Genomic DNA, 25,323 nt, shown 5'->3' on the forward strand with positions numbered 1-25,323 from the left:
CATTGCCCCAGCCCAGCCCGGCCCCAGCCATTTGCATTGCCCCAGCCCAGCCCGGCCCCAGCCCCTTGCGTTGCCCCAACCCGTTGCATTGCCCCGGCCCCGGCCCCTTGCATTGCCCCAGCCCCTTGCATTGCCCCGGCCCCAGCCCCTTGCATTGCCCCAGCCCCTTGCATTGCCCCAACCCCTTGCATTGCCCCAGCCCCTTGCATTGCCCCGGCCCCGGCCCCTTGCATTGCCCCGGCCCCGGCCCCTTGCATTGCCCCGGCCCCGGCCACCGGCCCCTTGCATTGCCCCGGCCCTGGGCCCCTTGCATTGCCATAGACCCGGCCCCTTGCCGGCCCCTTGCATTGCCCCAGCCCCTTGCATTGCCCCGGCCCCAGCCCCTTGCATTGCCCCAGCCCCTTGCATTGCCCCGCCCCCCAGCCCCTTGCATTGCCCCGGCCCGGCCCCGGCCCCTTGCATTGCCCCGGCCCCTTGCATTGCCCCGGCCCCCGGCCCCTTGCATTGCCCTAGCCCCGGCCCTTGCATTGCCCCGGCCCCTTGCATTGCCCCGGCCCCGGCCCCTTGCATTGCCCTAGCCCCGGCCCCTTGCATTGCCCTAGCCCCGGCCCCTTGCATTGCCCCGGCCCCCTTGCATTGCCCTAGCCCCGGCCCCTTGCATTGCCCCGGCCCCCTTGCATTGCCCCGGCCCCGGCCCCTTGCATTGCCCTAGCCCCGGCCCCTTGCATTGCCCCAGCCCCTTGCATTGCCCCGGCCCCAGCCCCTTGCATTGCCCCGGCCCCAGCCCCTTGCATTGCCCCGGCCCGGCCCCAGCCCCTTGCATTGCCCGGCCCCAGCCCCTTGCATTGCCCCGGCCCGGCCCCAGCCCCTTGCATTGCCCCGGCCCCAGCCCCTTGCATTGCCCCAGCCTCAGCCCCACTGCATTGCCCCGGCCCCTTGCATTGCCCCGGCCCCTTGCATTGCCCCGGCCCCGGCCCTTGCATTGCCCTAGCCCCGGCCCCTTGCATTGCCCCGGCCCCGGCCCCTTGCATTGCCCTAGCCCCGGCCCCTTGCATTGCCCTAGCCCCGGCCCCTTGCATTGCCCTAGCCCCGGCCCTTGCATTGCCCCGGCCCCTTGCATTGCCCTAGCCCCGGCCCCTTGCATTGCCCCAGCCCCTTGCATTGCCCCGGCCCCAGCCCCCTTGCATTGCCCCAGCCCCTTGCATTGCCCGGCCCGCCCCCAGCCCCTTGCATTGCCCCGGCCCGGCCCCAGCCCCTTGCATTGCCCCGGCCCCAGCCCCTTGCATTGCCCCAGCCCCCTTGCATTGCCCCGGCCCCAGCCCCTTGCATTGCCCCAGCCCCTTGCATTGCCCCGGCCCCAGCCCCTTGCATTGCCCCGGCCCGCCCCAGCCCCTTGCATTGCCCCGGCCCTAGCCCCTTGCATTGCCCTAGCCCCTTGCATTGCCCCAGCCCCAGCCCCACTGCATTGCCCCAGCCCCAGCCCCTTGCATTGCCCCAGCTAGCCCCGGCCCCAGCCCCTTGCATTGCCCCAGCCCCAGCCCCACTGCATTGCCCCAGCCCCCAGCCCCTTGCATTGCCCCAGCCTAGCCCGGGCCCCAGCCCCTTGCATTGCCCCAGCCCCAGCCCCCCAGCCCCACTGCATTGCCCCGATCCCCCAGCAGGCCCGCACTCCCTCTCCTTGCTTGGACCCTTCACCGGATCCGCCCCCGGCCTGGACTTCGCTCCCGCGGGGCGATTGGAGCCTCATCGCCGCACAGTCCACGACCATGTCCGCCTGGCTGCGAGCGTTGCCCGGGGCCCGCAGCGGAGTGACGCGGACTCTCAGCTCCGGTAACCGCGGGGAGGTAGTGTGAGAGGGGGTTAGTGTGGGGGGGGAGAGGGGTTAGTGTGAGGGGGAGAGGGGTTAGTGTGAGGGGGAGAGGGGTTAGTGTGAGTGGGGAGAGGGGTTAGTGTGAGTGGGGAGAGAGGGGTTAGTGTGAGGGGGAGAGGGGTTAGTGTGAGGGGGAGGGGGTTAGTGTGAGGGGGAGAGGGGTTAGTGTGAGTGTGGGAGGGGTTAGTGTGAGGGGTGGGGGGTTAGTGTGTGGGGGGGGAGGGGTTAGTGTGAGGGGGAGAGGGGTTAGTGTGTGAGGGGGGGGAGGGGTTAGTGAGCGGGGGGGGGGGAGGGGTGGGGGAGAGGGGTTAGTGTGAGGGGGAGTGGGGTTAGTGTGAGGGGGAGAGGGGTTAATGTGAGTGGGGAACGGGGATTAGTGTGAGGGGGAGTGGGGTTAGTGTGAGGGGGAGTGGGGATTAGTGCAGGGTTCAGGCTGAAATATAAAATAGGCCAAAAATCAGCATGGTTTTGTAAAGGAAAGATCTTGCTTGACAAGTCTGCTGGAATTATTTGAGGAACTGAAAAGCAGGACAGATAGAGGGGAGGCTGTGATGTTGTTTACCTAGATTTTCAGAAGGCCTTTGGTAAGGTGCCGCATGTCAGGCTGCTGGGGGTGATGAGAACCCATGGTAATGAATGGAAGATACCAGCGTGGATAGTGGATTGGCTGGATGGCACAAGGCAAAGAGTTGCAAGAAAAGGCGTTTGGCTGCCAGTGGAGTTCCGCAGGGCTCAGTGCTGGGGCCGCTACTCTTCACGTTGTCCATTAATGATTTGAATAAGGGTATTGAAGGCTTTGTGCCAAGTTTGCAAATGATGCAAACATAGGTGTGTAGAGGAAGCAAGGACTCTGCAGACGGGCTTGGACATGTTAGGAGAGTGGACAGAGAAGTGACAGATGGAATATTAGTATAACAAAATGCAAAGTCATGCATTTTGGTAATAAGAATAAAGGTGTAGATTATTTTCTAAATGGAGAGAGAAACTAGAAATCTCCAGAGGTGCAGAGGGACTTTGGAGCGCTGGTGCAGCAAGTTAATTTGCAGTCAAATCAGTATTAAGGAAGGCAAACTCAATGCTAGGACTGGAATACAAAATCAGAGATGTTGGTCAGGCTGCATTTGGAATATTGTGAGCAAATATAGGCCCCCTATCTGAAGAAAGATATGCTGGCTGGAGAGGGTCCAGAGGAGGTTTATAAGAATGATTCCAGGAATGAGTGGGTTAGCATATGATGAGCATTTAACAACATTAGGCCTCTACTCGCTGTGGTTTAAAAGGTTGAGGGGGGACCTCATTGAAACATAGGGAAATGAAAGGCATAGAGTGAATATGGAAAGGATGTTTTCACTGGTGGGGGAGCCAGAGGTCAAAGCCTCAGAATTAAAGGACGCTCTTTTAGAAAGGAGGTGAAGAGGAAGTTCTTTAGTCAGAGGGTAGTTAATCTGTGGAACTCATTGCCACAGAGGGCTATGGAGGCCATCAGTGGATATGTTTAAGGCAGAGATAGACAAATTCTTGATTAGAACGTGTGTCAAGGGTTATGGGGAGAGGCAGGAAAATGGGATTAGAAAGCAGAGATCAGCCATGATTGAATGGTAGAGTGGACTCGATGGGCTGAATAGCCTAATTCTACTCCTGAGAATGAGAATGGGATGGTGGGAGGAGAGGGGAGAGGGCAGGTCGGTAGGGAGAGAGGTCCAGGCCCATGAGGGTGGGGTGGAGAGAGGCTGAGGCTGAGAGAGGGGTGAGTGTGGGTGTGGGTGGGGTAGGTGTTGCTGCTGCTTGCAGGGACATGCAGAGTTTGGCCAAGGACGGGATCCGGATGCTGACCGTTGGCTGTGTAAGGAGGGCGTGGCCCCTCTGAACACTTCCCGAAGCTCCGGCCTCCGGACACTGCCCGCATCTCCCTCCCATCTAGTCTACACTCCCCTCCTACGGCCCAGGACACTGCCCGCCTCTCCCACCCCTCTGGACTCCGCCCGCCCCTCCAGCCACTGGATACTACCCGCCTCTCCCATCCCAGGACACGGCCCGCATCTGACGGATGGTCATCCCAACACCATCACTGACCACAGTCTCCTCACCAAACAGCTATCCCGGGAGCTCCATCACTACCTGCATGTGACATTGAACCGCAGCCGTACCAGGTAAGGGGCAGAGCCAGGGGGGTAGGCAGTGAAGGGGGAGGGAGAGGGGGCAATGAGGGAAATGGAACGAGAGGGGGCAGCTGGGCAAAGCTAGGGGGTAGGGAGCGGGCGGGCATGGGGAGGCTGATGGAACAGGCATGGGCGGAGGACAGGTGGAGGGAGAGGGATGGCGGGGCGGAAGTAAGGGGGCAGAGTGAAGGAGACAGGAGGAGAGCAGTTGGAAGGGTGGGGGAAGAGTGAAGGAGGTGTGGGGAGGGGCAGAGAGGGGGAGACAGGGTCATCAGTGCCGGCCTTAAGAGGTGCGGGGCCCAATTGGGAACAATTTTGGTGAGCCCCAGTTTCCCAGCCAAGGGCTGTAGAATCATAGAAATATAATTAAAGTCTATTATAGACTTTATATCTCTATGGTAGAATGGAAAGTAATCAAAATGTGCGCTTAAAAAGTGCCTGCGACTTAATGGGCCAAACAGATCAAAGTTACATTTTAATATAAAATTGCATACATGCAAGCCTAGAAGTAACAAACAAAATGTGTAGATCATTTATGGAATTCCCTGCCACAGAGGGCAGTGGAGGCCAAGTCACTGGATGGATTTAAGAGAGAGTTAGATAGAGCTCTAGGGGCTAGTGGAGTCAAGGGATATGGGGAGAAGGAAGACACGGGTTATTGATTGGGGACGATCAGCCATGATCACAATGAATGGCGGTGTTGGCTCGAAGGGCTGAATGGCCTCCTCCTGCACCTATTTTCTATGTTTCTACCTTTGAAAAGTAGATAGTTAGAATACCACTTGTTTTAGTGACTGAAATGACAAAAAAAGTTAATTAATTAAATATATCCTGGAAAACCAATAACCACAGGTGAAAAACCAGTCCAGGCATAACATTTGGGGATTCAGCCCCATCCTACCCTCTGGGCTTCTAACTTCTAACCCAATCCTAACTTTGTTGTGTTGTGTTAGTTGTCTGTGCGTGATGTGTGTGTGTGTGTGTGTTAGTTGTCTGTGCTTGATGTGTGTGTGTGAGTTGGCTGTGCGTTTGTGTGTGGGAGAAGGGAGGGAGGGAGGGAGAGAGAGAGAAGGGAGGGAGAGAGAGAGAGAAGGGAGGGAGAGAGAGAAGGGAGGGAGAGGGCCGAGAGCGGATGCCGGGGTCCGCCAAGGAATAGAGTCCCTGCCTACTCAACCTCTCCCTATAGCTCAGACCCTCTAGCCCTGGCAATATCTTCTCTGTAACCTTTCCAGCTTGACAATATCTTTCCTATAACATGGTGCCCAGAACTGAACACAATACTCTAAATGTGGTTTCACCAACGTTGTAAACAACTGCAACATGACCACCCAACTTCTACTGTATACTCAATACTCTGACTGATAAAGGCCAATGTACCAAAAGTCTTTTTGACCACGCGACTACGCCTTCAAGGGAGCAAACTCCTGCAGATCCCTCTGCTCCACAACACTCCCCGGAGCCCTACAATTCACTGTGTAGGTCCTGCCTATGTTGCACTTCCCAAAATGCAACACGTCACATTTTTTTGAAGAGTCAGTCACACAGGCCCTTCAGCCCAAGTCGTCCATGCTGGCCAAGATGCCCCAACTACGCTAGTTCCACCTGCCCGTCTTTGGCCCAGCTCCCTCTAAACCTCTCCTGTCCACATACCTGCCCAATATTCTTAAATGTTGTTTTAGTACATGCCTCAACTACCTCCTCTGACATGTTCACATACACATCTATAAGATCACCACCCCATTCTTCTGCACTCCAACAAATTAAGTCCCAGCCTGCCCAATCTCTCCATATAGCTCAGGCCCTCTAGACCCTGCAAGATACTCGTAAATCTTCTCTCCACTCTTTCCAAGTTAACAACAACCTTTCTATAGCAGGGTGACCAAAGCTGAACACAATACAATGTTGGGCGAGTCCAGAACCAGGAGCCACAATCTTAGAATAAAGGGGAGGTCATTTAAGACTGTGAGAAAAATCTTTTTTTTTGAGTTGTGAATTTATGGAATTCCCTGCCACAGAGGGAAGTGGAGGCCAAATCACTGGATGGATTTAAGAGAGAGTTAGATAGAGCTCCAGGGGCAAGTAGAGTCAAGGGATATAGGGAGAAGGCAAGCACGGGTTTTTGATAGGGGACGATTAACCATGATTACAATGCATGGCGGTGCTGGCTCGAAGGGCCGAAAGGCCTCCTCCTGCACCTATTTTCTATGTTTAATATTCCAAATACGGCCTCATCAACGTATTGTACACCTGTAACATAACATCCCAACTTCAATACTCTAACTGATGAAGAACAATGTACTGAAAGCCATCTTGACCATCCTAACAACCTTTGATGCCAATTTCAAGGAACTATGCACCTGCACTACTAGATCCCTCTGCTCAACACATCATAGAGCCCTGTCATTCAATGTGTGGGCCTGGATCAACTTCCCAAAAATGCAACACCTTCCACGTATCTGCATTAAACTCCATTTGCCTTTCCTCAGTCCACTTGCCAAACTGATCAAAATCTTGCTGTGTAGAAGGGAATTTTGTACTATACCCAGATCTGACTTTACTCAGATAGGCACAGACATAAATAAAATAGCTCGTAGAGCAGTGGTGAGTCGATAGAACGTCGATTAATTGAAGGCCTTATCGATGTACATCGGAAAACAGTGTGAGCAAGCCCAAACTATTTCAAAAGCCATGGTAACTGTAGCATTTTTATATTCTCATGACACAATGGTTATCTGTGGAGTTAAAATATACCATTTATCAATATCTCTGTAACTTTCCATCTTTGTCTTTGCCAAGAGTGAACTTTAACCTTACGTTGTTTTGAACATCTCTCTCCCATATATCTAACAAATAGATACCACGAATGTCAATGTCCCTGTACGGAGAATTGATTCTACTCGTTAAATGGGGAAACCTCGTTAAAGAGGTCGTTCGTTAACCTTCGAGAGGCTTGCTTGCTATACACAGTGACAGAGAACAGTTGTAATCGCTAGGTTGCAACTGTTAAGAACCAAGACAGAACTGCAAAGTACTATTTTTTCACACTGAGTTGTGAGTCTGTGGAATTCTCTGCCTCAGAGGGCGGTTCTCTGGATACTTTCAAGAGAGAGCTAGATAGGGCTCTTAAAGATAGGGGGGGATCTTATAGAAACATATAAAATTATAAAAGGACTGGACTAGCTAGATGCAGGAAAAATGTTCCAAATGTTGGGCGAGTCCAGAACCAGGGGCCACAGTCTTAGAATAAAGGGGAGGTCATTTAAGACTGAGGTGAGAAAAAACTTTTTCACCCAGAGAGTTGTGAATTTATGGAATTCCCTGCCACAGAGGACAGTGGAGGCCAAGTCACTGGATGGATTTAAGAGAGAGTTAGATAGAGCTCTAGGGGCTAGTGGAGTCAAGGGATATGGGGAGAAGGCAGGCACGGGTTATTGATAGTGGACGATCAGCCATGATCACAATGAATGGCGGTGCTGGCTCGAAGGGTCGAATGGCCTCCTCCTGACCCTATTTTCTATGTTTCTATAACAGAGTCAGGGGATATGGGGAGAAGGCAGTAACGGGATACTGATTGTGGATGATTAGCCATGATCACATTGAATGGCGGTGCTAGCGCAAAGGGCTGAATGGCCTCCTCCTGCACCTATTGTCTATTGTCTACTCTCCTCCCAAAATATAAGCAAGCCTGTTTTTCAGCAGAATGTTATATGTTGGCCATTTTTCCCATCATGCTTCCCCAGTATGTGAGCTCAAGGGTTAACCATTTTATAAACTACTCAAGTTCCTTATAATTCTAAACATTTCCAACAACACGCTGTATTTTGCTGCTGTCAGTGAAGGAAATAAGAGGAGGGGGTGGGAGGGGTGCTAAGTGCGAGGGCGAGAGTGAGGGGGAAGGGCAGGTGCAGATATAGAGAAGGAGCAAGAGAAGGATCAGGGAGAGAGGGGAGGAGAAAATGCATTACTTTCTCCATAGGGATCATAAAGGCATTCAGCATGGAAACAGGCCCTTCGGCCAAACTTGTCCATGTTGACCACGATGGCCCATGTTAGCTGGTCCCTGATCTTTCTCCGTATAAATACAGCCCCTGCACTCCTGACCGTGGCCCTGGCTTGCTGGGTCTGTTGTTCTGGCCGTAACGGGCACCATTTCACATCCTGTCCAGGTCGGGTCAATGCCCTCTACTGAGCCTTGGGCCAGTTAATCATTCACCTTCTCTCCTGGGCCTTCTGGTGCACTAACCGTTGCAGAGGAGAGACATTGTGAACAGCCTTGCTTATAAACACTGCTGGGAAAGCAGGCAACAGAATCTAGGACCCAGTCATTCGCTCTACCCTCCAGCGCGGGCAGCGCTGACTTCAACATTGCGGTGCCCTGGGGCCCTTTGCCGAGGGCCGCCAGCGTGGGTCCCGCTTGGCGCGGCCTGTGGACTTCGGGAGCCGCGGACTCCGGTAGGAAGTGGCCGATTCGGAGGTCCAAGGCCCTGAGGTTGTTCTCCCGTTCCGACGTCGGAGATCCTTCATCTCGGCGAGAGGGACTGAGCATTGGGCTGCCCGTAGCAGCGTCTGCAGAGGTCCCAACCGTGGGTGTACATCAAAGAACATCAAAGAGGAGGATGACTGAACTGGGCATTCCCTCACAGTAGGAAACTTTGATTCCGCTGTGCAGGGGATGTTTATGTTAAAATACTATCGTGTTTTGTTCTTATTTTTATTCATATGGCTGTATCGTGACCCCACATTTCACTGTACCAATTGGTGCATGTGACAATATATCTCTGTTGAATCTTCAATCTACCCCCCCGCCAGGCAGAAGGTACAGAGGTTTAAAATCACATACCACGGGTTCAGGGACAGCTTCCTTCCCGCTGTTGTCAGGCTACTGAACGGTCCTCCCATAAGCTAGGGTGTAGTCGCGATCTTCCAATCTACCTCATTGCTGTCCCTGCAGTTTTCTCTGTAACGCTCTGTTCTGCACTTTCTGTTCTAATTTACACCATTGCCGTAGTATAATTCACCTGCTCTAACGTGTGTGTATCCCTCGGGGGGCAGGATGGGGGGGGGGGGGATTATGAGGAGTGGAAGGCCAGTGGGGGGGGGGGGGAATGGGAGGGGTACCCTGTGCCGACCAGTTTACCCCCGGTGCCAGGCCGGGGGGGGGGGGGGGTGGGGGGTGAGGGTGAGGGGGTGAGACCGGGGGTGGAGTGGGGGAGCGGTGGACGGGGGTGGAGTGGGGAGGGATGGACGGAGGATGGGGTGGAGCAGCATAGATGTGGCCACAACTGGTGCTACCTGTTTCCCTGGGGGCCAGGCAGGGGAATACAAGGAGCATCTGTCGGCACGGCGACGCCACCTGCCCCCGCGGGCGCTCACCTACTACAGACAGCCGCTGCTGTTGCACCAGGGCCACATGCAGTGGGTGTGGGACCACCAGCATCGCCGCTACCTTGACTTCTACGGCGGCATCGTCACCGTCAGTGTCGGCCACTGCCACCCGTGAGTAACAACACTTCACCCCCCCCCCCACTCACTGATTTTCCTCCCCCCCTCCGCCCCTCATCTGCCCCCTTTCACCCCATCACTGCCACCCCGTCACCTCCAACCCCTCAACCACATCACCCGCCCCCCCCCTCACTGACACCCTCACCCCCGTCACCATCAGCATGGGCCACTGCCAGTATGTGTGTGTGCTCTACTGAACCCTTTAGAAACATAGAAAATAGGTGCAGGAGGAGGCCATTTGGCCCTTCGATCCAGTGACTTGGCCCCCACTGCCCTCTGTGGCAGGGAATTCCACAAATTCACAACTCTGGGTGCCCCTCGCCCCATATCGGGATCATTTTTTTTCTGCATCTAGCTTGTCCAGTCCTTTTATAATTTTTGTTTCTATAAGTACCCCCTCATCCTTCTAAACTCCAGTGAATACAAGCCCAGTCTTTTCAATCTTTCATAGAAACATAGAAATTAGGTGCAGGAGTAGGCCATTCGGCCCTTCGAGCCTGCACCGCCATTCCATATGATCATGGCTGATCATCCAACTCAGTATCCCGTACCTGCCTTCTCTCCATACCCCCTGATCCCCTTAGTCACAAGGGCCACATCTAACTCCCTCTTAAATATAGCCAATGAACTGGCCTCAACTACCCTCTGTGGCAGAGAGTTCCAGAGATTCACCACTCTCTGCGTGAAAAAAGTTCTTCTCATCTCGGTTTTAAAGGATTTCCCCTTTATCCTTAAGCTGTGACCCCTTGTCCTGGACTTCCCTAACATCGGAAACAATCTTCCTGCATCTAACCTGTCCAACCCCTTAAGAATTTTCCTCATATGACAGTCCCGCCATCCCAGGGATTAATCTCGTGAACCTACGCTGCACTGCCTCAATCACAAGGATGTCCTTCCTCAAATTAGGAGACCAAAACTGTACACAATACTCCAGATGTGGTCTCATCAGAGCCCTATACAACTGCAGAAGAACCTCTTTACTCCAATACTGAAATCCTCTTGTTATGAAGGCCAACATTCCATTAGCTTTCTTCACTGCCTGCTGTACCTGAACGCCAACTTTCAGTGACCAGTGTACAAGGACACCCAGGTCTCGCTGTACCTCCCCCTTACCTAACCTAACCCCATTGAGATAATAATCTGCCCCCTTGTTTTTGCCACCAAAGTGGATAACCTCACATTTATCTATATTATACTGCATCTGCCACGCATCTGCCCACTCACTCAACCTGTCCAGGTCACCCTGCAACCTCCTAACATCCTCTTCACAGCTCACTCTGCCACCCAGCTTTGTGTCATCCGCAAACTTGCTAGTGTTGCTCCTAATTCCCTCTTCCAAATCATTAATATATATGGTAAACAGTTACGGCCCCAACACCGAGCCTTGCGGCACTCCACTCGCCACTGCCTGCCATTCTGAAAAGGACCCGTTCACTCCTACTCTTTGCTTCCGGTCTGCCAACCAATTTTCTATCCATATCAACACCCTACCCCCAATACCATGTGCTCTAATGTTATCTGCTCTCTCGCCCCCTCTCTCACCATAATCTCCCCTCCTTCTCCCCATCTCTCTACCTCACTCTCCTCCTCCCTCGACATCTCTCCCCCTCTTGCCCCTATCTCCTCACCCCCCCCCCCCCCGTGCAGGAGAGTGACGGAGGCTGCCCGGGAGCAGCTGGGTCGTCTGTGCCACACCACCAACATCTACCTGCACCCGGGCATCGGCGAGTACACACAGAGGCTGTGTGCCACCTTGCCCAGCCCGCTGGAGGTCAGGCTCCCGCTGGGCACCTGCCCACACGGGGAAGGGCGGCTCCAGGGGGTGGGGCGGGGGCTGGGCAGTAATGGTTGAGGGGTGGGGTCTTGACTGGTGGGTGGACAGGATGGCTGTGATGGGGAGGGGGTGAGGGTAGTAGGGTTGGGGGGGGTGATGGGGTACGGGGCGGCGATGGGGTGGGAGTGGGGGAGGGTAGCAGTGGGGGACGAGGCGTGGGGGGGGAGGGGTGATGATGGGGAGGGGGGACCAGGAGTGGGGGGTAGTGACGCTCAGGGTTCCACAGGTGGTTTTCCTGGTGAACAGCGGCTCGGAGGCCAATGATCTTGCCATGCTGCTGGCCCGCGTCCACACCCAGAGTAACAGCTTCATCACCCTCAGGTACGGGCAGCGAGGAGGGGGGGGGGAAGGGTGTTGGTATGTGGGGAGAGGCAGAGGGAGATGCTGTGCGCTGCTGTGGGGGGGTTAGGATGGACACAGCTGAGGGTAGAGTGTGGAGGGAATGCAGGCGTGGGAGGCAGATGGAGTGAAGAGGGGTGGCGGGAATGGAGAACGGGTGCAGGATGGGGGACCAAAGGGAGCAGAGAGGGCTGGAGGATGGGGGCGGGGAGGATGAAGTGTGGTGGAGGGAGGCGCTCTGGGCTGCTGGGGTGGATGTACTTGTGGTGAGGGAAGAGGGAGGAGGAGCGGAGTGAGGAGAGGGGATGGGAGGGGAGGAAATGGTGGTGTGTGCATGTGTGTCACTGTCCCCTGCGCTGACCCCTAGGGGCGGTTACCATGGCTGCAGCCAGGCCTCCATGGCACTGACCTCCATCTCCAGCTGGAAATTCAACGTTGCTCCCGCCGCTACTGTTCACCCGGTAACCAGCAGCATCTCCGCATCTGCACCGCACACGCTCACGGCACACGGTCACATGAACACGCTCACGGCACACGCTCACAGCACACGGTCACAGCACACGCTCACGCTCACGGCACACGCTCACAGCACACGGTCACAGCACACGCTCACGGCACACGGTCACGGAACACGCTCACGGCACACGGTCACGGCACTCGTCAGCACTGACAGCACCCAGCAGTGACCAGGAGATGGGTCCCACACCTACTGACCCTCACTGGGTGGGCACTGATGGGGAGGTTGGGGAGTGAGGGATTGGGGGGGGTGAGGGATTAGGACCCTGAGGGACTGGGGGGGGGCACTGATGGGGAGGTGAGGGATTGGGGGGGGTTGAGTGGGGGTGTAGGAGGGGGGTTGGGGGGGTGAGGGGGATTAGGAGGGGGTATTGGTTGAGGGGGGTTGGGGAGGGGGGTGAGGGGGTGGGGGTTGAGTGGAGTGTGGGAGTGAGAGTGAGGGGGGGGGGGGGCAGAGGGGACTTTACCCATAAGCTGATCTCTCCCCCCCAGACCATGTGTCCTGATGTTTACCGGGGCCTGTGGGGTGGGCGCCATTGCCGAGATTCTCCTGTTCAAACCACTCGGAGCTGTGACTGCCACTCAGGTGAGAGTGAGAGCATGAGTGTGCACGAGTGAGCATGAAGGTGAGCAGGAGTGTGAGAGAGTAAGAGTGAGGAGAATGAGGGTGCGAGTGATAGTGTATGTGTGAGATGGTGTGCGAATGTGCGTGCAAAAGTGTGAGACCATGAGCGTGTGTGAGGGCGTGAGTGTGAGCGAGTGTACAAGCACGAGTGTGAATGGATATGAGGGTGTGTGTGCGAGCGTGTTTGAGAATTTGTACGTGCAAGCATGAGTACGAATGTGAGCGTGCGAGTGTGCAAGCACGAGTGAATGAATATGAGGGCGTGCGTGCGAGTGTGTGAGTGCGAGTGTGGCCGATATCCAAGTGAGGCTTACAATGGTGGAACATTTAAGTCAATGGTCAGTCTGGCTACCGTGTGGGTGCTGAAGTGGTGAGATTACAAGGGGCATCAATGATGAGGTGGTCATGGTGGCGCAGTAGTAGAGTTACTGCCTCACACCGCTTGCAGCGCCAGACACCCGGCTTCCATCTTCACTATGGGTGCTGTCTGTACAGAGTTTGTACGTTCTCCCCGTGACCTGCGGGGGTTTTCTCCAAGATCTTCGGTTTCCTCCCACACTCCAAAGAACAACAAGTTGTCTTGGTATAATTGTAAATTGTCCCTTAAATATATCCACTGACTTGGTCTCCATTGCCGTCTGGCAAAGAATTCAACATTCCCACCACCCTCTGACTAAAGAAATTCATCCTCATCTCCTCCCTAAAAAAATGTCCTTTAATTATGAGGCTGTGATCTCTAGTCCTAGACTGTCTTACTAGTGGAAACATCCTCCGCACATCCACTCTATGCAAGCCTTTCACTATTCTGTATGTTTCAATGAGGTCCCCTTTCATTCATCAAAACTCCAGCGAGTACAGGCCCAGGTACAACAAACGCTCATCATAGGTTAACCTACTCATTCCACAGGTGAGTGCCGGGCCAGCGAGGGTTACCTGGGTGAGCTGCAGGATCTGCTGCGCTGTGGCGTGCCATGCCGGCTGGCAGCGTTCATCGCCGAGCCCATCCAGGTGAGGGAGGGAGGGTGCGTGAGGGGGGAGCAGATGCGAGGCGGGAGGTGAGCAGGAGGGGATGAGTGCGGTGTGGAGTGAGAGAGTAGGGGGTAAGGGCACCGTGGAGTGGGGAGGAGGGACGGAGCATGAGGGAGGTGGGTGTGGGCGGGAGAGGGGTAAAGTGAAGGGACAGTTTTGGGGAGGGGGATTTCAGGCCCCGGACTGACACCCCTCTCTCTCTTTCCCCGTCCCTCTCCCCCCTCCTATCGCCTCCCATTCCTCCTCGCCCCCTCTCTCTCCCCCTCCCCTTCTCTCCTCCCGTCCATCCATCTCACCTCCCCCCTCCTTCTCTCTCCTCCCCACCCCCCTCTTGTCCCCCACCCCCCTCCATATCTCTCCTCTCCTGTCCATCCATCTCAACTCCCCCCTCGCTCTCCCTTCACTCTCTGGCCCTCTCTCCCCCTCCCAACGCCCCTCCCTCCCTGTTCCTCCCCTCTCACCTCACTCCCCACCCACTCTACCCCGGGCAGGGGGTGGGCGGCGTGGTTCAGTATCCCCGCGGGTACCTGCGGGCGGCGGCGGCAGCGCTGATCCGGGAGCGCGGAGGCCTCTTCATCTCCGACGAGGTGAGTGGGGTGGGAAGGGGGGGGGGGGGGGGGTGAGAGGGGAGGACGAGGGAGGGAGGAGCGTGGGGGGAGAGAGAGAGAGAGAAGGGAGAGGGAGGGGGGAGTTGAGATGGATGGACAGGGCAGGAGAGGAGGGAAGGGGAGGGGGAGAGAGGGGGGCGAGGAGGAATGGGAGGAGTTAGGAGGGGGGAGAGGGACGGGGAAAGAGAGAGGGGTGTCAGTCTGGGGCCTGCAATCCCCCTCCCCAAAACTGTCCCTTCACTTTACCCCTCTCCCCCCCCACACACCCACCTCCCTCATGCTCCGTCCCTCCTCCCCACTCCACGGTACCCTTACCCCCTACTCTCTCTCACCTGCTCCACCTGGCACCCCTTTCCCCTCACACCAACCTCCCTCATGTTCCTTCCCTTTCCCCATCTCCATTCTCTCCCTCCCTCCCTCCCCACACTGCACTCATCCCCTCCTGCTCACCTCCCACCTCGCATCCGCTCCCCCCTCACGCACCCTCCCCCTCCCTCACCGGGATGGGCTCGGCGAGGAGATATTCCCCCGTTCCCTGCACTTCCATGTGCCTGTCTGAAAACCTGTTAGATCCCACTATGGTATCTGCCTCCAACACCACCCCTGGCAGCCCATCACCCTCTGTGTAAGTGATACCCTGCACACTTCCTTTCACCTTTACCCGTCTCACTGAATGCACTTTCAGCCTGGGAGAAAGGTTCTGACTGTCTTCCCTGTCGATGCTTCTCGTGATCTCAGGTCATCCTGCAAACTCCAACCTCCCAGAGACAACAATCCAAGTCTGTCCAATCTCCCCCTGTAGCAGAACCCCTTTAATCCAGGCACCATTCTGGTAAACCTCCTCTGCACCTTCTCCAAAGTCTCCACATCATTCCTGCCATGGGTCAACCAGAACTGAACACAATACCTCATCCATATCTCTCACTGCCTCATGAAAGCAGCCAATACACGTTTATTAGTGTCGGGCGTACTGAGGGACAGCTAAAAGCTTTGTTTTGTACAGTATATTTAATCAAAACAGATAGTACTGTACATCAATAGAATCAGGTCAAACGTATGCTAGAAAGGGGACAGACAGAGGATGTTGCCAGAACTAGAGGGTGTAAGCTATAGGGAGAGGTCGAGTAGGCTGGGTCTCTATTCCATGGAGCACACGAGGATGAGGGGTGATCTTCCAGAGGTGTATAAAATTATGAGAGGAATAGATCAGGTAGATGCACAGTCTTTTGCCCAGAGTAGGGGAATCGAGGATCAGAGGACATAGGTTCAAGGTGAAGGGGAAAATATTTCATAGGAATCAGAGGGTTAACCTTTTCACACAGAGGGTGGTGGGTGTATGGAACAAGCTGCCAGAGGAGGTAGTTGTGGCTGGGACTATCCCAACGTTTAAGAAACAGACAAGTATATGCATAGGGCATATCACCTGGTGGGGTGATAAGGTGAAACCCCACTGGCTCTCAGCATTATGCACACCCACCCAGACCACCTGCCTGTACCCCACCACCCCAGAAGGAGAGGGGAGGGGAGATGAGGGGAGAGCGTGAAGGAGGATGGTAGGGAGAGTGCGAGAGGGAGAGGGATGAGAGGGATGGGGAGGGGTGGGAGGGGTAGAGAGGGAGGCGTGGGGGAAGAGGTGAGGGAGAAGGGGGAATGGGGGGAGAGAAGTGAGGGAGCTGGGGGAGGTGGGAGACTGACGCCCTGCTTGTGGTGACTTTGGCCGCAGGTACAGACGGGGCTTTGGGCGGCTGGGCAGCCACTTCTGGGGCTTTGAGACTCACGGGGTGACACCCGACATCGTCACCATGGCCAAGGGCATGGGCAACGGATTCCCCATGGGCGCTGTCGTCACCACCCCCGAGAGGGAGGGAGGGGGTAAGGGAATGGTTTGGGGGGGGGGGGGGTGGTGGGAGGGACCGGGTCGTGGGGGGAGGGGGGGGCAGGGAGGGGCGGGAGGGGAGGGGGGGGGGGGGGAGGGGGGGGGGGAGGGGGGAAGGGGGGGGGAGGGGAGGGGGGGGGGGGGCGGAGAGGGGGGGGAGGGGGGGGGAGGGGAGAGGGAGGGGGGTAGATGAGTGGGGAGGGGGGTGAGGGGAGGGAGGGGTGAGAGGGGGATGGATGAGGGGAGGGGGAGGGAGGGGGAGGGATGAGGGAGGGGGCTGGAGGGGGGGGAGGGAGAGTGGGGGAGATGAGGAGTGGGGGAGGGAGGGGGAGAGGAGGGGGAGGGGGAGGGAGGAGGAGGGAGGGCAGGGGGGAGGGGAGGGGAGGGGATGAGGGGGGGGGGGGGTGAGGGGAGTAGGGGGAGGGGGGGGAGGGAGGGGATGAGGGATGAGGGAGGGGGGGGGGTGAAGAGGGAGTGGAGGGGGGAGGGAGAGGAGGGTGAGGGGAGGGAATTGGGGAGGGGGGGTGAGGGGAAGGGAGGGGTCTAAGGGATGAGGGAGGGGGGTGTGAGGAAAGTGGAGAGGGGGAGAGAGGGGGAGGGAGGGAGAGGAGGGATGAGGGAGGGAGGGGAGGGGAGTGGAGGGAAAGAGGGAGGGGGTGAGTTCGGGGGCAGTGGAGGGGGGGAGGGGGAGAGGGATGGAGAGGCAGTGGAGGAGATGGGAATGGAGAGGGGGGTGAGGGAGGGAGGGGAGAGGGATGAGCAGGTAGGGGTGACAGTAGGACTAGCTGGGCACTGTCAGCTAGGGAGTGGGTTGCCCATGGGGGAGGGGAGGGGAGAAGGGGATGGGATGTAGGGAGGGCGTAAGGTGGGGAGGGGTGTGGAGGGGAGGAAGAGAGAGTGGGGGCCTGTTGCCTGTGCGCTCTCACCGAGGGGTTTTGCAGAGATCGCAGCCTCCCTGCGCGACGGCATCACATTCAACACGTTCGGTGGGAGCCCGCTGGCCTGCGCTGTCGGCAACTCCGTGCTCCAGGTGGGTCCATGTCTGAGCCGCTCTCCCTCTTGCCCTGTCTGTCCGCCGGGTCTGACCCCCGTCCCTGATCCGGACCCGTGTCCGTGTCTAACTCCGTGTGTGTACCTGTGTCGGGCCCTGACGTGTGTGTGTGTGTGTGTGTGCGGTGTAGGTGATGGAGGAGGAGGGTCTTCAGGCAAGAGCGGAGACGGTGGGCACGGAGTTGCTGCACCAGCTGGCGGATCTGCGCAACGATTTCCAGGCGGTAGGAGACGTGCGTGGCAAGGGGCTGATGGTCGGTGTGGACATGGTGGCCAGCAAGGTGGGCACAGCCCGGACTGGACCCCCTCACCCCGGACACCCCTACCCCATCCACGACCCTCCCAGGGCTACCAGCTTGAAAGTCGTCTGTAACTCATCTAGCCCGTTTCCTTTATTATCGTTGCTTTTTTGCATATCTTTAATTGTTCTATATCTCTCCACATCACTGTCTCGTTTCCATCTCTCTCCTGACTCGGTCTGAAGAAGGGTCTCAACCTTTTCCTTTTCTCCAGAGATGTTGTCTGACCTACTGAGTTACTCCAGCACTTTGCGTCTACCTTCGAATCTGCAGTTCCCTCCTGCGCATTCTGGCAAGGTTCATACGGCTGCCTTGTGTCCCTCACACTGACCACTCTATCCTGCAGGAGAGCAGGGAGCCGCTGCCGGAGGCCCAGATGAACCAGATCTGGGAGGACTGCCGGGAGATGGGACTGCTGCTGGGCAAAGGCGGCCTCTACGGACAGGTGGGGTGGCTACCCGCACTGGACCTTCCCCCCCTCTGGACCGGACCCATTACTCTCTCCCCTCCCCTCCTCGGACCCTCTCCGCACTCTCGCCCCCTTCATCGGCCTGTCCCCACCCCCGGGAGTGATTGGGCACATGCACAGGGTCTCTTGCCCAAAGAGGGAAATCTAGGACCAGACGACAACAGTTAGACATGTGCATGGATTGCACAGGTTTGGAGGGATATGGACCAAGTGGGACGTGTAGCTGGGACATTGTTGGCCGGCGTGGGCAAGTTGTGCCGAAGGGCCAGTTTCCACACTATCGCTCCCTACCCACACACCCACCGCCCGAACTCCCCACCCCGTAACTTCCAGACAGCTCCACGACCCCCGTCCCGTCGGATTATCATCTGTCAGAAACACCCCCCATCTGTTGTCAAACCCTCCCCTTCACTTCCACCCTCCCCCCCCCCCCCCTCCCCTGTCCCAGCTCGAACAACAGACCAATTGAGGTTACTCGCACTGACACATGGAGTAAGCTCCATCGCCCGCTGACCCGCTCTTGAGCTGGATGCTGGCATGATCCCCGACCCCCGCCTTCTCAACGCGCTCTGCCCTCCCCACAACTTTTACCCCGAGCCACCTGACTCCCCAAATGCTGTGAAAGGAACATCTCGCGACCCCCCCCCACCCCCCCCTGCGGCGCTGTGTCCTATTGCAGCCGCTTCCCATCAGATGTCAGCAATGAGGGATAGACTGGCTATTGCTCTTAATGTTGCTGTACTGAGGGACAGCCAAGTCGATCTTTCTTGGCTAACAACCTAACCTTCGGCTTCCAAGATGCAGGTACATTTTCGTGCCTTGTTTTGTGTTTAAAATAGCGTCTTCATTGCCAGGAAATACGGTATTTAAAAACATTTAGCTCAAAGAAATCCATCCCTTAGGCATAATTCTCCCGTTCCTTTACTATTTATATTGAATATTATCATGTAGTCAGGGTCGGCAGTTGCCCACTTTGAGTTTGCCTACTCCTGATGGCACGTCCCTGCTGTACCTACCCGAACCCCCGTCACACCCCTCCCCGCTGGTCTATTACCCGTTCTAACCCACTCGTCTTCTACCCCTCCCTCCGTTCCGTACAAACCTAACCCCCCGTCCACCACTACCCCCTCACCGTCTACCCCTCCCCATCCACCCCCCCCTCGTGTTACCCCCACCCCGTCTACCCCCTCCCTCGTCTCCCCAACCCCACCCGTCTTTCTCCCCTCCCCATTTCAACCCCTCAGTGTTCTACCCTCCCTCGTATACCCCTCCCCGTTACCCTCCCTCCCCATCGTTTACCCCATCCACGTATACCCTACCCCGTTCTACACCTCTCCCCGTTTTATACCCTCCCCGTTTTCTTCTACCCTCCCCCGTCTTCTACCCGTTCCCTCACCCCGCTCTCCACCACCGTCCCTCCCAGTTTACCCCCCATCCCCGTCTACGTCCCCCCTCACGCCCTGTTTCTACCCCTCCCCCCTGTCTACCCACTGACGCCGGACTGGCTCATCTTCCACAGACGTTCCGCTTGAAGCCGCCGCTTTGCATCACGCGGGAGGACGTGGACTTCGCCGTCAGCGTCATGAGGCTGGCGCTGCACAGACACGCGGCGAGTGGCCCCGGGCCCAAGTAGCGGCAGCCCTGGACACAGACCCCACTCCCACAGACACCCTCCCCCCACATACCCTCCCTCACACCTACCCCACACACACACCCCCCACACACACACACACACCCCCACACACACACACACACCCCACGCACACACACACACCCCCACACACACACACACACACGCACACACACGCACACACACACCCCACCCGCACGCACGCTGCTCCGACACCCACACTCCCCCCGCACCCCCGCCCCCACACACACGCACCCCACATACCCTCCCTCCCCCACACAAACACACCCCACACACACGCACGCCCCCTCTCCCCCCCTTCTGTGAACCCCCTCTCCCAGCCTCTGTAACCCTCTCCCAGTCTCTGTAAACCCCCCTCTCCCAGCCTCTGTAACCTCCTCTCCCAGCCTCTGTAAACCCCCCTCTCCCAGCCTCTGTAACCCCCCTCTCCCAGTCTCTGTAACCCCCCTCTCCAGTCTCCCTGTAACCCCCCTCTCCAGTCTCTGTAAACCCCCCTCTCCAATTGTTCCAGCCTCTGTAACCCCCTCTCCCAGCCTCTGTAACCCCCTCTCCCAGCCTCTGTAACCCCACTCTGCGCTGTGGGATGTAATAAATGGGCCCATGCTGTAGTCATCTCTGGTGGTTTTGGCGTGGATGAGGCACTATGACACTCGGGGTCCTGAGCTCTGGACATCCAGGCCTGGGCCCGCCCTGCCGAGCCAGTCTCCGTGTGGGGCCAGGAGCCTGAGAGCCCAAACATAGACACAAATACTGGTCTAACTCAGCGGGACAGGCAGTATCTCTGGAGAAAAGTAATGGGTGACTTTACGGGTCGAGACCCTTTAGTTTAGTTTAGAGATACTGCGCAGAAACCGGCCCTTCAGCCCACCGGGTCCGCACCAGCCAGCAATCCCCGCACCTTAACAGTATCCGACACACACTCGGGAAAATGTACATTTATACCTATAAACCTGTACGTCTTTGGAGTGTGGGAGGAAACCGGAGCACCTGGAGAAAACCCACGCAGGTCACGGGGAGAACGTACAAACTCGGTATAGACAGCACCCGTAGTCGGGGTTAAACCCAGGTCTCTGGCGCTGTGAGGGAACAGCTTACCTGCTCCGCCACCATGTCACCCAGCTGTGCTCACCACACCGGCTCTGAAAGGCCCAACTGCCCATCGTCACCTATTCCTTCCCTGCAGGGACACTGCCTGTTCCGCTCACTTTGTGTCTGTCTTGGCTGTTTTAACCAGCATCTGCGGTTCCTTCCGACACAGCCTGGCACCCGGGCAGAGCTACACTGAGCGATTGACACAAGGGGCAGTCTCACTCCTTTAATAAGTTATTATTCATCCACATTCTGGAGTTCCACAACCCACACGCCTCGAGGGGAGGGGAGAGGAGAGGGTAGGAGGAGGGGAGTGGAGGAGAAGAGGAGATCCATACTCCCAGTCACGGCACCCTGCCACTCCCTCGGGAGAGAGAGGAAAGGGGGGCGGGCAGCAGGGAGAGGCCGGTCCAGACAATTTTCCCACTCTCCCCAAGGCATGTGTCTCTCTCTCTTTCTCTCTCTCCCGGGGTGGGTCAGGCAAGGTCTAGCGGTTGCGGCTCCTGGCGATGGTGCGGCGGGTGGTGCGGCTGCCGGCAGCCGGTGGGGCGGGGGTGGATGCAGGCTCGGCCTGGGCGTGTCCAGTAGCCCGCAGGTGCTCAAACAGCTTGTTCCGCGATGGGAAGAACTGCTCGCAGCTGACACAGTGCAGCCCGGCCTGCCAACACAGCACCCCCACTACCCAGTTACTGGACACAGCAAGGTTCCAATATCCCCATACCTTCTCTCTCCCCCCCCCCCTCCCCTCTCCTCCTACCAATCTCCCCCAACCCCTCCACTCTCTCTCCCCTCCCCCCTCCTCCAATATTACCGCCCCCCCTCCCCCCTTTCCCTCCAATCCCCTCCTCTCCATTCTCCCCCCTCCCCTCTTCTCCCCCTCCTCCCATTTACTGCTCTGCTCCTCCACCTCTGCCTACCTGTGATTTATTCTCCGGACACTTCACGGGCTTCTTTTGTTGTTTTGCTTTTTTCCCTTTGGTTTTCGGGCTGAGGAGAGGCAGAGAGTTCATCAGCAATTCCATCCACCCCCCCCCCCCCCCCCATGCTCACCTCTGATCCCATCCCTGGAACCTCACACTGATCTCCCCCACACACCCGTCTCACCCACACTGTGCCAACTAGCCCCCCTCCCCCTGCATCTTTGCTCCCCACCGCACGCCAACGCCTCAAACCAAATCACCCCTTCCAATAGAAACATAGAAAAATAGCTGCAGGAGTCGGCCCTTCGAGCCAGCACCGACATTCAATATGATTATGGCTGATCATCTATAATCAGTAGACCATTCCTGCTTTCTCCCAATTTCCCTTGATTCCTATTAGCCCTATGAGCTGAATCTCACTCTCTCTTTAAAACACCCAGTGATTGGCCTCCACTGCCTTCTGTGGGAGAGAATTCCACAGATTCACAACTCTCTGGGTGAAGACGTTTTTCCTCATCTCAGACCTAAATAGCCGATAAACTGTGACCCCTGGTTCTAGATTCCCTCAACATCGGGAACATTTTTCCTGCATCTGGCCTGTCCAATCCTTTAAGAATTTTATATGTTTCTATACAATCCCCTCTCATCCTTCTAAAATCCAGTGAATACAAGCAGTCGACCCATTCTTTCATCATATGACAGTCCCGCCATCCCAGGAATTAACCTGGTGAACCTACGCTGCACTCCCTCAATAGCAAGAATGTCATTCCTCAAATTAGGAGACCAAAACTGCACACAATACTCCAGGTGTGGTCTCACCAGGGCCCTGTACAACTGCAGTAAGATCTCCTTGCTCCTAAACTCAAATTCTCTCGCAATGAAGGCTTTCTTCACTGCCTGTTGTACTTGCATGCACTGCATCACACACACCCTCCCCACCACCCCAACCAACAATTCTCACCCCCCCCCCCCCCCCCCACCGTACCGCTCACTGAGTCTGGTGTTGCGTACTCCGTGTGTGATGTCCCCTCCTCTGCCCTCTCCCCTTGCCCTCTGCCTGCTCCACCATGGCCTCTGCCCCCTGCTCCACCATGCCCTCTACCCCACCCCCCTGCTCCCCTTGCCCTCTTCCCCCTCCCCCTGCTCCCCCTTGACCTCTGCCCCTTGCCCTCTGCCCCCTTCCCCTGCTCCACCATGGCCTCTTGCCTGCTCCCCCTTGCCCTCTGACCCCTCCCCCTGCTCCACCATGGCCTCTGCCCCCTTCCCCTGCTCCACCATGACCTCTGCCCCATCCCCCTCTGCCTTCTCCCCCCTGCTCTGTCCTCTCCCCTTGACTGGCACACTTTGCCCTCTCCTGCGTGCTCTCATCCTGCTCTCTGCCGCCCCTCTCCTGCCCCTGGCTGTCTGCCTCCTGCTCTACAATGCTCCCCTCCTCCCCGCTACTACCCTCCTCTCCCCCTCTACCCCCCTCCTGCCCCTGGCCACTCTCTGCCTCGGACTGGCTGTCACTGTCGGTGGTGTCGGAGTCAGTGGGACTGGCAGGAGTGTGGGTGAACACCTAGAGAGAGGACACAGGCGTGATCAGTCGCCATGCTTCATCGCCAACGGGGGGGGGGGGGGGGGGGGGGGGGTATACGTACCGGTGTGTGATTCAACCCGGCAGAGACAGGGACAGACGGCCGCTGCCCTGTGGCATCAACACACATGCCCCACACGTAGACACGCACACACAGACACAGACACGCACACACAGGCACACACAGAGACACGCACACACACACGCAAACACAGATACAAACACGCACACACAGACACGCACACAGACACAAACGCACACACGCTGACAGACACGCACAACTACAGACACATAGACACACACACACACAACTTCAGACACACACACAGCCCTGCAGACAGACACGTACACATACATGCAGACACACTCAGACACATACCCACACACACTCACACATACAGACACACACACACAGATACACACACACACACAAACAGACACACATACAGACTCACACACACAGACTCCCACATACAGATACCCACACTCACACATAGACAGGCACACACGCAAACAGACACACACTCGCACATATCCAGACACACATACACATAGACACGAACACAGACAGACACACAGACACCCACACATACATACCGACAACCACCTTCACACTTACATACGGACACACACAGAGAGACACACACACACACAGACAGACACCCACACTCACACAGACAGACACGCACACACAGAGACACACACATTCACACTCGCACACAGACACACACATACAGATTCACACACACACATAGGAGACAGGCACACACACGTACAGACACAAACATAAACACACAGAGACAGACACACACACACTCAGACATACAAACATACACACACATATACACACATCCACACTCACACATACATGGACACACACATACATACAGACTCGCACGCACCCACACAGATACCCACACTCACATACACAAACACACACACACACTCAGACACACACACACACACAGATTCGCACACACACTCACACACCCAGACACACACACACACACACACACATAAACACAGACTCACACATAAACACACACAGATACATAAGCACACGCAAAGACACACAGGCTCACACACCCACACACACAGACTCACACACACAGATACATAAAGACACACCGACACATACACGCAGACACATACACACGGACACACCCACACACACACACCCACCGCAGACACACACACCGGACGCACACACATACACACACACAGATGCATACACACATAGATACATTAACAGTCACACACACACAGACAGCCACACACACGCACAGACAGACACAGACTCACACAGATTCACACATTCAGATACCCACACTCACACATACACAGAGACACTCTCTACACACACACACGCACGCAGACACACACGCAGACACACACACAGACTCAGACACACACAGATACACAAACACACATAGACTCAGACACACGGACACGCGCACACACACAGGCACACCCAGATATACACACACACAGAAACGCGCACACACACACACATACACAGATACATAAACACACACACAGACACATAAACACACACACACACACGCACAGTCACACACGCACACAAAGACAGACACAGACACACACACACACAAACACACGTCCTGCGTTACTACCCTAACCGTGTGCCTTTTTTTCCTCCTGTCTTTCTTGGAGAGTAGGGGGGGGGTAAAAGGAAACAATGTCAGAGCTGGAGAGCGTCCCCCCCCCCCCCCCTCACTTGTACCCCCCCCCTGGACCCAATACCCCATACCTGGGTGAGTTGGGTGCCCCCATACCTGGGTGTGTTGGGTGCCCCCATACCTGGGTGTGTTGGGTGCCCCCATACCTGGGTGTGTTGGGTGCCCCCATACCTGGGTGTGCTGGGTGCCCCCATACCTGGGTGTGTTGGGT

General features: G+C 56.6%; 1 protein-coding gene and 1 long non-coding RNA gene across 2 annotated transcripts; one reads left to right on the forward strand and one right to left on the reverse strand.

Annotated features, from left to right (window-relative positions):
• The first annotated feature begins 1,637 nt into the window (after nucleotides 1-1,637).
• agxt2 (alanine--glyoxylate aminotransferase 2) lies at nucleotides 1,638-19,867 on the forward strand. The gene is made up of 15 exons (XM_055665182.1): nucleotides 1,638-1,830; nucleotides 3,965-4,020; nucleotides 9,341-9,525; nucleotides 11,179-11,302; nucleotides 11,592-11,686; nucleotides 12,072-12,165; nucleotides 12,713-12,806; nucleotides 13,753-13,853; nucleotides 14,366-14,461; nucleotides 15,602-15,606; nucleotides 16,212-16,354; nucleotides 17,300-17,388; nucleotides 17,540-17,689; nucleotides 18,054-18,152; nucleotides 19,696-19,867. Exons 1-15 carry the CDS (start codon nucleotides 1,767-1,769, stop codon nucleotides 19,807-19,809), a joined length of 1,509 nt encoding a protein of 502 aa, XP_055521157.1. The 5' UTR covers nucleotides 1,638-1,766; the 3' UTR covers nucleotides 19,810-19,867.
• An 888-nt stretch (nucleotides 19,868-20,755) lies between these two features.
• Nucleotides 20,756-25,094, reverse strand: LOC129715314 (uncharacterized). Its single transcript, XR_008726478.1, has 3 exons — nucleotides 25,053-25,094; nucleotides 21,834-21,903; nucleotides 20,756-21,574 (listed from the first exon to the last, which is right to left on the reverse strand). It is a non-coding gene; the product is annotated as an uncharacterized LOC129715314 (long non-coding RNA).
• Nucleotides 25,095-25,323: the final 229 nt, after the last annotated feature.

The sequence above is a fragment of the Leucoraja erinacea genome, unplaced genomic scaffold, assembly GCF_028641065.1.
Source record: "Leucoraja erinacea ecotype New England unplaced genomic scaffold, Leri_hhj_1 Leri_1110S, whole genome shotgun sequence".
Taxonomy (NCBI): Eukaryota; Metazoa; Chordata; class Chondrichthyes; order Rajiformes; family Rajidae; genus Leucoraja; species Leucoraja erinaceus.

Excerpts from the sequence above, each read along its gene's own strand:
- agxt2 (XM_055665182.1), top strand. The coding sequence starts at position 1,767 with ATGTCCGCCTGGCTGCGAGCGTTGCCCGGGGCCCGCAGCGGAGTGACG. Across the intron at positions 11,303-11,591 it reads CCTTGCCCAGCCCGCTGGAG|GTGGTTTTCCTGGTGAACAG; the intron begins GTCAGGCTCCCG and ends AGGGTTCCACAG. Across the intron at positions 17,389-17,539 it reads TCGGCAACTCCGTGCTCCAG|GTGATGGAGGAGGAGGGTCT; the intron begins GTGGGTCCATGT and ends TGTGCGGTGTAG.